This window comes from Rhizophagus irregularis, chromosome 14, assembly GCF_026210795.1.
Source record: "Rhizophagus irregularis chromosome 14, complete sequence".
NCBI classification, from domain to species: Eukaryota; Fungi; Glomeromycota; class Glomeromycetes; order Glomerales; family Glomeraceae; genus Rhizophagus; species Rhizophagus irregularis.
The window spans coordinates 1191606-1203964 of NC_089442.1; the positions used below are offsets into that span (position 1 = coordinate 1191606).

At 24.4% G+C, this 12359-nt stretch overlaps 4 protein-coding genes across 4 annotated transcripts; 2 read left to right on the forward strand and 2 right to left on the reverse strand.

Annotated features, from left to right (window-relative positions):
• Positions 1-708: 708 nt before the first annotated feature.
• Positions 709-2520, forward strand: OCT59_005948 (uncharacterized protein; the record flags this gene model as incomplete). Its single annotated transcript, XM_025324877.2, has 2 exons — positions 709-980; positions 1070-2520. The coding sequence occupies 2 exons, from the start codon at positions 709-711 to the stop codon at positions 2220-2222; spliced, it is 1425 nt and encodes a 474-aa protein (XP_025183867.1). The 3' UTR covers positions 2223-2520.
• Positions 2521-3262: 742 nt separating this feature from the next.
• On the forward strand, positions 3263-4717 carry OCT59_005949 (uncharacterized protein; the record flags this gene model as incomplete). Its single annotated transcript, XM_066140948.1, has 4 exons — positions 3263-3513; positions 3608-3822; positions 4111-4443; positions 4620-4717. 4 exons carry the CDS (start codon positions 3263-3265, stop codon positions 4715-4717), a joined length of 897 nt encoding a protein of 298 aa, XP_065997786.1.
• Positions 4718-6460: 1743 nt separating this feature from the next.
• On the reverse strand, positions 6461-7570 carry OCT59_005950 (uncharacterized protein; the record flags this gene model as incomplete). The annotated part of the gene is made up of 3 exons (XM_025308576.2): positions 6461-6467; positions 6536-7404; positions 7469-7570. 3 exons carry the CDS (start codon positions 7568-7570, stop codon positions 6461-6463), a joined length of 978 nt encoding a protein of 325 aa, XP_025183865.2.
• A 1049-nt stretch (positions 7571-8619) lies between these two features.
• On the reverse strand, positions 8620-9613 carry OCT59_005951 (uncharacterized protein; the record flags this gene model as incomplete). Its single annotated transcript, XM_066140949.1, has 3 exons — positions 8620-9102; positions 9218-9345; positions 9577-9613. 3 exons carry the CDS (start codon positions 9611-9613, stop codon positions 8620-8622), a joined length of 648 nt encoding a protein of 215 aa, XP_065997787.1.
• Between the last annotated feature and the right edge of the window lie 2746 nt (positions 9614-12359).

Consider the following 12359-nt stretch of genomic DNA (forward strand, 5'->3'; position numbering starts at 1 on the left):
TTATTTTTTTTTCGGATTAGTTTCGTTTTAGAATTTAATTAATATTATGGTCTCATGCATTTATGTGTAACAAATTATATAAAGGAAATGATACAAATGTTTAATATCTGTAATATCTGTGAACACTGTGAACACCCATCCGCATCGCATTACTTATAAAACTTTGTATCAAATATATTCCAAGGGGGTAACAACCTGTCGATCTTTATTTATTTATTTTTCTTTTTCGTGCCCCCCTGATTCCGCAGTAACCTAAAATCGTAAAAAAAAAAAAAATTATTCATTATATAAATTTTTACATAATAAAAAATCTTTTTTAAACAAACATAATAACCAAATTTTTAATAATAATTATCTAATCGGAAAATTTTTTTTATACATTATTAAATATTAGAAAGACGCTAAACTTTAAATGAATAAACCATTTAAAAAAAATAATTTTTATTTCGTTACACGACATTACAAATCTATCAAGTATCTTCCATTTATAATGTGATCTGCGCCACCTTTCAATTTTTTTATTTCTCTATTTTTGTAAATATTACAATGAAAAAATCACCATTTAAAAAAAAAAATAAAAAATAAAAAAAAATTTTTTTTTGTTACAATTGTTACAACTTACAATCCATTTCTCCTTTTTTTTCAACACTCTTTACCTTTTTTCTTTTTTTCTAGAATTCTTTAGAGTAAACATTTCAAAAAATAATAATGAATTCCGTAACAGAATTTTATCGAACGTTATCGAATGATTTACAAAAATTAATCGTTGATGTTAATGAAAGTAAAATTGTTAATATTAAAGTTGGAAAACATCCTCATGTAGAAAATTTTAGAGCCCATTCAAATATTTTAATGGTTCGTTCCCCTTATTTTAAGGATAAACTTTCAACACAAGCTATCATTGACTCTGTTGATGAAAATAATATGATCGTTGATATAATTCAAGAAATTGATGCTGAATCCTTTCCAGTTATTTTACGGTAAGTTTTAGCGAAAAGTCTTTTTGCGGCAAAAAATTTTTTTTTAAAAAAATTAATCCTTGTATCCTTGTAAATCCTTGTCATACCAGGTACATTTATACTGGGGTAGCGGATTTATCAACACTTGATGCACAAGGTTTATTAAATATGTTAATAGGGGTCAATATTTTACAACTTGAAGAATTATCTTATCATTTACAAGATTATTTAATTAATAAATATTCTAATTGGATTCAACAAAATTATGTTCAAATTTTATCAAAAATTTCAAAAAATCAAGAAAATTTCGCTAAAATTTCATTTTATTGTTTTGAAAAAATTGGTGAAAATCCTATATCATTATTTTCTTTAAAAGATTTTACTAAATTAAATGATGATATTTTTTATATAATCTTGGATCAAGAAACATTACAATGTGATGAAGTTATCGTATGGGAAGCTTTAATTAAATGGTCTATCGATCAATCTCCTAATATTAAAGAAAAATCTAATAATGATGATATTTTTAATACAAGTAATTGGAATGATGAAATTTTTGATAAATTAAAAAATATTGTTGATAAATTTATACCATGTATTCATTTTTTTGAAATTAGTTCTAGTGATTTTTATGGTAAAATTCGTCCTTATAGAAAAATTTTATCACCTGAAACTTATGAAGAAATATTGGCTTATCATATGAAAGAAACAAAACGTAAATCAACTAAATTATGGCCAAGGTTAGGTAAAATTGATTCAGAAATTATAAAATCAAAACAAGCAACAAGTATAACTAATTTAATAGGTAATCATTATTCTTTACAAAATAAAAAAAAAATTTCTTTCTCCCTTTTATATAGAGCAAATAGAGATGGTTTTAATCCTGGTATATTTCGTAATCAATGTAATGATCAAGGTTCTAGTTTGGCTTTAATTAAATTAGATAATGGTAAAGTTATTGGTGGTTATAATCCATTAGGTTGGATGAAAATTGATCCAAAAGATAAAAATGATTATTCTAAATCATTTTTATTCTCTTTTGATCCTAATTTAGATATTAGATCAATGAAATGTATTAGTGTTAAAACTCCAATTTTTGCTTTTAATAATCAAAATCAACAAGCTTTACATTTTGGTACTAGTGATTTAATTATTAATGGTAAAACTGGTACTTGTATTGTTAAAGATTTTCAAAATCCTATCATTAATACTCGAAATTTCAATATTGATAATATTGAAGTTTTTGCTGTAAGAATGAAGTAAGTAATCAGGATGAAGTAATTAGGGTGAAGTAATTAGGACGAAGTAATTAGGGTGAAGTAATTAGGATGAAGTAATTAGGATGAAATAATTTGAGTAATAAGAGTAGAAATATTTATGTGAGGAAGCGATTATGTATTTATGTGAGAAAGCGATTATAAATTATTTTGTATGTATCTACAGTATGTGCTATGTGCAGTATGTGAGGAAGAAATTATAAATTATTTGTATGTATTTAAATTATAGATATATATTTGTTTTTATGTATCATATTATTAAATAAAGTATATTTATATGATAGCATATATTTTGCTCAAGAAAGAAAAGAATTGCTAAACCAATAATAACATAGGACTTCATATCACGCTGATTTCATCAAATTACAATTGTTATTCAATCGTATCCTTTAAGACCTTCGTATCCATTTTCATTTCTGGGATCCTGTCTTTCAAGAGATTCATTTGATTCATTCTTTTTGCTTGAAGATCAAACCAAGGACAAAACACGGAAAACGCCTAAAATGATAATTCACAAGTAGGTTAACGTTACGTTAACTAAGATGTGCTTTTTACTCCCGCTCCTTTTCCCGTTTATTATTAGTAGTAATTTAATATCTCTCACGAATTTAAAATTTATAAAGTTCAAATTATTTTAATATATATATTTAACACTATTAAATAATTCATTAAACATGATCAATATGAGAACGAACGTTCATATTGAAGAACAATGCATTTTTGAAACATGTTTGAACGTAATAAACGTGCATGAAATTCGATCTTAAATGGTTATGTATAATGAAACAATCGTCGGCATCATTTATTTATTGCTGATCCGCTGATCCGCTCTTCTTTATAAACCTATAGTTGGTAATTTGTTTACCTCCGATACTCCCCCGATGTTCCTCCTGATAGCCCAAATTTGAAAAAATAAAGCGATTATGGCGCAGTAATACTGGTAAATTATAAATACTCGACAAAAAAAAAAAAAAAAAAAATTTAATAAAAATCTCCAATATATTCTTAATATTTGAATTTAAAGAAATGACTTTGAATTTTCAATCATGTCTTTTTAAAGACATTTCTTCAATGTTAAAAAATGCCGACGATTATAACGTTATTATTAAAGTTGGAAAATCTCAAGATATAAAAGAATTTCGTGCACATTCAAATATTTTAAGATCTCATTCTCAACATTTTAAAAATGTTATTCCTGCCGATATTAATAAAAAGAATACTATTTTTACAATAATCAAACCAAATATTACTCCTACCATTTTTGAAATAATTCTCAAGTATTGTGATCAAAAAAAAATTTTTTTTTTTTCCTAATTTTTAATTTTTATGAATTTATTATTTTAACAATATCTTTCTTTAAAAAAAATTAAGATATATTTATACCGGAGAATTTAATTTCAAGAATAAATCGGGAACGGATAGTTTTAAACTATTGGTTGCATGTAGTAATTTACTTCTTGAAGAATTAGTAGAATATTTACAATCTTTCTTAATTGAACAACATTCATCTTGGATTCGACAAAATTTTGTTCTTGTTTTAAATGCTATATTTAAATCTCCTATTCTCAAAAAGTTACAAGATTATTGTTTGTACAAATCCTTTAATAATTATAACTTCAAGTGATTTTCTATTACTTGATAAGGTTACTCTTTTTTATTTACTTAAACGAGATATTTTACGTATTAAAGAGACGGCTATTTGGGAATTTTTAATTAAATGGGGTATCAAACAAATACCCGGATTGGAAAATAAATATAATCAGAATGAGTGGACTGATAAAAATTATAAAGATTTTAAAAATACATTAATTGATTGATTAAATTTAATAATATTAATTCTAATGATTTTTATGATAAAATTCGACCATATGAAGTTATTATTCCAATTAATTTATATGATGAAATTTTGGAATATCATTTAGTTATTAAACCTAAATTATGTATTTATAATTCAAAGATTATCAAACCAAAACTTGTTAATGTATTTATTAATTGGATTGATAAAGAATTGAAAGATCCTATATATATACGTAATGAATATGATCCAATATATAAATTTAAACTTATTTATCATGGTAAACCTAATGAGATTCTTAGTAATAATAATAATAATAATAATTCATCTAATGAAGATTCTTTTGCAAATTTAATTTTAATTAAGACTAAAGGATCAAATACTAAAAATTTTGGTGGATATAATTCTCATGGTTTTGATCATCAAAATTTTAAAAATATATCATTTTATCGTTTATCAGATAATTTTATTTTTTCATTTATAGATAATGAATATATTCAAAATATAAAAATAAGTCGTATTAAACCTTTTCAATTACTGAATTTCTTCAAAATACTACTTCTAATACTTTCATTATTGATAATGAAGATTTAAAAGTAAATTGTAAATCTTATGAAAAAGATTTATGTACATCGACTTATAAAATTGAAGAAATTGAAGCTTATAATGTAACTAAATTTATATAATACTCTTAATAATTTTGAATTATTTGTTACTTGTAAGTAATTATATTTATTAAGCTCTAGTGCTTGACGCATGTGATATTAGTACTACTGTTCACATTTGAGGAAATAAGACAATTTATGACGCAATAATTATAAAATTGATAAACAAGTCGAAAATTTTAACTTACGCATTTTCGTTTCCGACCTTTTAAAGGAATTCTTTAATGCTACTAAGTAATAATTATTATAATATTATTATTCAAGTTGGAGAATGTCAAAAAGGATTTCATACTCGTTCAAACATTTTAAGAACTTGTTCCTTTAGAAGTGCTTCGGCTGATATTATTAAGAAGAATAATATTTTTACAATATATAAACTTATTCCTCTAATCTGTATAACTATCTTAACAGATACATTTACTATACGGTAAAACTAATTTAAAGAATCGATCAGGAGTGACCAAGTGAATAACTTTGGATTGTTGGTTGCATATTATGTGTCTCTTCTTGAAGAATTATTCAACTACACGCAATATTACTTAGATGATAGTAAATATCCTGAATTCAATAAAAATTTTGCACTTGTTTTATATTCAGTCAAACTAATTTAATAAATTACTAGATCATTGTATTAAATTTGTTTATGATACTAATCCACTATTAGTCAAGTGATTTCTGTCGCTCGATAAAAATCTTAATCGAGATTACTTTCACAATTTTATTAAAGAAGTGATTGTTTGGAAATTGAAATCTGTGATTAAACAAACACATTAGTTGGAAATAAAAAAATCAGGATAAGTGGACTAACAAAATTATGAAAATTCAAAGAATACATTAAATAATTTTATTCCTCTATTAAAATTTAAAGTCATTAGAGATTATACAACAAAGTTCTACCATATGAAACTATTGTTCTAAATTATGTATTCAAAATTCAAAGATTATCCGAACAACCCTTGTTAATAGTATATAATACAATGTTGAAGTTCGTCCTGAGCGTTAGTCGTACTAATTAGTAGATGTAAAGGGGTATTAACAAATTTAATTTTAATTAAAACTTAAAGTTTAAATAATGTATTCATTATTTAATTGCTAATGAATCTCATATTAATAATCAAGAATTACGCATTAAAGCTACTTGTATTTATGAAAATGTTTTATATGAGGAAGAAAATTACAAATTTATAAAATTGAGGTATATACTACATTGTAGTTATATTAATTAATTTATATTGACCCTATTTATTTTTAATATTTTTTAGTATTACAGCTTATCTGTTATTATTTAACTTTTCGCGAAATGTTACAGTTATTAAAACAATTTAAGCATATTTATTCAGGTGAATTGAAAGCCAAATATTTTCCGATAATTAATACAAATTCTTGTAATTGCAATAGTTACTAGTGAACGTGATTGGTAATTTTGCATTATTTTGATATAATATTTTATGCATAATTAGGAATTCTTTAACCAAATTAATAGACCTTAAATGTACTTCATTATTTTTATTATATAATATTCACAATATTTTAGCATAATAATAATATATATGTTGGTAATTTTCAATTGTTTTATTTGTTTAATTACAAATTGATTTTATTTATGTAAAAGAAACTTTACATATACTCTATAATCAATGTTAAACAAATTCAAAGAAAAAAAAAATAAAAAACAGATATTCTAGTTAATATAGATAATATGATAAAATAAAATACTAAATAATATTTAATAATAAATCAAATATGTTTATTATTCATTTTCAATTAATCCCTATAAAATAAATAATTTAAAATTTTAATTCCTTACCTAAAAAGCAAAATTAAATAGATATAACTTACTTTGTAAAATCAATAACTTCCACTGAATTACTGTAAGCAACATCGATTTTTGAAAGATCTTTTGTAAATGGATTAAGTAATTGAGAAGTATAACAAGCCTGTGGATGAGTGGTTAATTGATTTCTTCTAATAGATGAAGGATTTGCTTTTATATATTCATCTGCTTTTTCAAATTGCCCTTTAATCTCACTATATCTAATAGCACACGTAGATTTACGGAAAAATCCAATTAATTCTTCTATTTCAATGGCATTTGGTCTATTTTCTGGATTTGAATCCCAACACCTTTTCATCAGGTCAATATAACACTTTGGTGCTTCTAGTTCATTTATATCAGGTCTTGTTCCACTACATATCTTTACTGCTAAAATACTATCATGAGCACAATCGGCAAAAGGTTGTTTTGCAGTCATTATAAAATACATAATCATACCAAAACTATATATATCAGCTGTTTGAGTATAAGGTTTTCCTTTTAACACTTCAGGAGCTACAAAAGGCATAACTCCATAAATATTTTTTTCATTTATATTACTAACTTCACCACATAAACCCATATCTGAAATACATATATTACTATCAGGATTTGAGTAACCATTATAACCATTAAAAGATGATAAAATATTTCCTGTATGAAAATCACGATGAACCATTTTATTTTCATGAATTTTTCTGAGACCTTTAATGATGTTATTTAGTGCTTTTAATCTTTCTTCCCAACTCCAATCTGCAACATGATTACCAATATAATCATCAAGCTTTCCACCATTTGCATATTGAAAAATCATAATATAATCCTTTGTATCTGGATTTTGCGATATTCCATATATATGAAGAATATGATCATTATGTATGGAGTATTTTTTAACCTAATGAAATATAAAATGTTATAATATTGAAGGAGATTCAATTGACTAAATGAAAAATTCATACCTCATTTAAAAATTCATTAGCAACATTTTGTGAATTATGTAAACATTTTAAAGCAACTTGTTTAGGTATCCTTTCACCACGTACATAGCTTGGACCATCCATCCATATTGCTGAATATACTGTAGCAAAACCACCTTTTCCTATATTTTTAATATATTTAAACTGGTTATATGGTATCCATTCAACTATTATATCATCGTATTTATTAATTTTTGATTGCAATTCCTGAATAATATTATCAATTTTTTCATTTCCACTAGTCCAATTTGTAAAATTTTCTTTTAATTTATTTACTTGGCAAATCTTGCACCATTTACGCGCACGATCTACATAGTATGTATATATATCACCACAGTTTTCACAATAATTATATTGAAATACCACCATGATATAATCTTTTGTATTTGGATTTTGGGATATTCCATAAATTCCATTATTAAAATTATCAACACTATTATCACCACTATAAGAATATAATTTAATCTGAAAAAAATACAAAATGTTATTGCAAGTACTTTAATTGAATTACAAAAAAATTAATAATTAATACCTTATTTAAAAATTCATTGGTAACATTTTGTGAATTATATAAATATTTTAAAGTAACTTCTTCATTGGGCGCTCTTTTCCATTTTATTTCACGATAGAGATCACATTTTAATGGGCCATCCATCCACGTTGCTGAATATAATGTAGTGAAATCATCTTTACCTATTTCTTTAATATTATTAAACTGATTATACGGTATCCATTCAAATAAATATTTATCGCCGAATATATAATATGATCGTAATGCATTATTATATAAATTCAATTGTATTTCTTGAATAAATTCATCAATTTTTTCATTTCCACTGGTCCAGCTTGCAAAATTTTGTTTTAGATTATTTATTTGACATGGTTCGCACCAATCATACTGCTTATCTGTATATTTTTCACCACATTTTTCACAATAACCATCTTGAAGTACTATAATATAATTTTTAGTATCTGGATTTTGGGTTATCCCATATATTTTAAGAAGTTGATGCATATCTTCTATATCTACATTATTATATGATTTAACCTATTTACATAAAGTTTTTGTAATAAAAAATAATTTAAAAATTACATTACAAAAGAATTAATTGAATTACAAAAAAATCAGAATTTCATACCTCATATACCTCATTTAAAATTTCATTAGTAATATTTTGTGAATTATTTAAACATTTTAAAGCAACTTTGTAATTAGATACCCTTTCATAATTCTTTTTATCACGGTAGTCATATTTTAATGGACCATCCATCCATATTGCTGAATATAGTGTAGAATCATCATTTTTGCCTATTTGTTTGATGTCATTAAACCGGTTATAAGGTACCCACTCAATTATACAATCAGTTCCATTACATATTAATAATTGCATTTTTTGAATAAAATCATCTATTATTTTATTACCACTGCTGATCCAGTTTGTGAAATTATTTTTAAAATGACATAGACTACAAGTATATAGTCCTAATACGCCACAGTATTCACAATAATGACCATCTTCAAGTACTATAATATAATCTTTTGTATCTGGATTTTGGGTTATCCCATATATTATAAAAATTCCATTAAAACTATGTTTAATAACATACAATTTAGCCTGTAAACAAAAAACGTATATATAAGAAAAAGTAATTATAATAAAAGTACTTTAAAAATTAAATTACAAAAAAATTATTGAATTAAAAAAATTAAAAAAGTTGAAAATTTCATACCTCATTCAAAAATTCATTGATATTATTTTGTGAATTATATAAACATTTTAAAGAAACTTTCTTATTAGGTATCCTTTTACCTTTCTTTTCATCATAGCCATATTCTATTGGACCATCCATCCATATTGCTGAATATAGTGTAGTGAAATCATCTTTGCCTAATTCCTTGATATTATTAAACTGGTTATATGGTATCCATTCAACTAATATATCATCGTATTTATTAATTTTTAATTGCATTTCTTGAATGAATTCATCAATTTTTTCATTTCCACTGGTCCATTTTTTGAAATTATGTCTTAAATTATCTATTTTACATGGTTTGCACCATTTATCGTTTCTACGTGTATATAAATTACCACAGTATTCACATACAAAATCATCATGAGATGACATGATTTCGAAAATTTATTTTTTTTAAAAAAAAAATAGTGATGTGATCAGCATTAAAATAAATTACGCAATTTTCATGCAGGTAAGTTGGTTCACGTGATTTTAATTTTACGCCCAACGTAATAAAGTTCGGCCATAACTGAACACAAAAGTATTATACGGTATATAGCTATATGCAGTAACAGGGGAAACCAAATATTTTTAACGCAGAACAATGTAAGAGGTTGATAATATCATATTCATCGATAAATAGACGTCAATTTAATTATATAATCGAGTGAACAAATGGGCGGACTTATAGCAAAAGGTGGGGCTCGGACAATCACGTGATTTCGAAAAAAATGAACTTTAATATTATTGGTTAATTTAATAAATTATAATTTATTCCATCATTTTTAAAGATTTTTAAAATCAATTTTTTGCAAACTAGGGTAAATTTTTGCAAGGAATTCATTAAAAGCATTAGTTTTTTTTCTAAAGCATCTATATTATTTGTTAAATGCAATAATAGAAAAATACAAAATTTGCAAATTCTTAAATAAAAAATTTTTTTATTAATATATTATAAACAAAAATTTTTTTTTTCTGAAAGGTTAAATAAAGTAATATATAATTAAAATAAAATTTCAAAAAAAAAATTTTGGCCAAACCCCCCTTTTGCTACAAGTCCGCCCAAATAGAAATAAATTTTAAATTAGAGATCTAAATTTTATATGGAAACCCTATGAAAAAAATGCGTTCGGAATTTATCCTGAAATTGTCCAGTAAATAATTCCGGACATTTGATGTGTCCGGAAAATGTTCCAAAGCGGAATTTGTCCGGTTTTAGCTTAGCCGGGATTTGTCTCAAAAGATGACAAAAGCTTGTATTATCTAAAAAGATTTAAAGTTAATAATATTCTTAGTATAGTTTTATTTTGCTTTATCTATTGTACTACATATTACATATATAATATAAATGTAGGTTTGTAGAAGTATATAGAAATGAGTAATATAAAGTGTTGGTCATTACATTCTACATAGCTGGTTTAAATTAATTAATTAATTGAAATATATTGATATAATAAAATAGAGAGGACGTCTCCGTATAAATAATTTGAATTGTGTAACTTGAAATCCCATGCCATGCTTCCGGCTTCCGCCTGATTTATTTATGGTGTAATGAAGGAATTTATTAATTACAAGGCGCAGTATTATATTTGGTTAAATGTTTAAAGTGTATAAATCTTTAATGTATTTAATGTATAACACTCCCGGATCATGATTCATGAGTATGGGAATTAGGATCGGGTTATTACTAAATAAGGAAAGGGAGACGAAGATCAAAAAAAAGAAATTTTGTAATTATGAAACAAGAAATTGACTTATTAGCAGGGGAGCAGGGGAGCTGCCATTCGATTCATTCATTGTGTTATAAGATAATAAGAACCATCTAAAAGAGGAAACCAAATAGTAAAGCTTTATTCACTAGTAAATTATTATTTTAAAAAGAAAAATTATTATTAAAAAAAAAAAAATCTATATAACTAAAAAAATTGTCTGACATTTGGATTTATAGTCTCAATGTAAATAATTTGGAAATGTGTAACTTGAAATCCCATGCCATACAATTAAAACCCGTGACAAGCCTCCGCCTGATCTATTTATGGTCAAAAACTATTCGATCCGTGTGCATTCCCAATCAACTAATCCAATTTCAGTTAATAAAATTTTACCTTAATCGTCCTTTTTTTTCGGAAATTTCCCTTTTTTTAAACTGATTTCCTTTCTTTATCCTTTTTCTTCCCCCAAATTTTTTTATTATATTAAATATATTTACAAAATTATTGTTTTTTTTTAAAAAAAATCAATATAACATATCAGATATAGGAAAATTGACCAACATTGATAGAAAGATGAGTAAGATTTTTTCAATTAAATTGAACGCTGGATAAATACTTTGATTTTCAAATTCATAAAAATCAATTAATTAATTATAAAATATGTAAAATGTCAATTTTTTTTGAAGAAATTGTTGATTTAATAATAGATTATTATAACCAAATCCATATCCGAAATTGTCTAAATAACTATAAGATTTTTGAATAAAGATTTTAATTCAAATGGTTTAGTTAAATTAAGTACCAAAAGAATAATAATAAATGAAATGGAGGAACGAAAAAGATGAAGCGGGAATGGAATAAAAATGAAAGGAACGAAGGGTAGTGTAAAGGAATGAAAAGACGAAGAAACAAAGAGGAAATAAAAATGACAGAAAAAACTTTACTGTCAAGGCCAATTTTTTTACAATTATTATACCATCCATGTAATCATAATGTTACATATACATACATGTTATCATGTATGTTAACATGAATATTGACAGGTTTTTGAATTATAATAATAATGTAATAAACCATTACAAAATAATAATTGTCAAGTATTATGCAATAATTATTTTTTTTCTTAATAAATAATTATTTTGATATATATGTTGATATAATTTGTTTAGATCTAATGCATTACACAAATATTATAATATGATAAAATTCAGCATTACAATATTTTATTTACATATATTGCCAAATATAATTATAATATTTTATCTATACATTTTAATCAAAACTTTTGACCTTTAACGTTATGTAAATTTTGCCGATCGGTCATATGAATCATCACATTTTGACCAATGGCAATACTAGTCAAAACGAAGGATCAGCTGATCGGACTAGTCAATTATAGTCTGTGCGGCAAATGATAAACTTTTTAA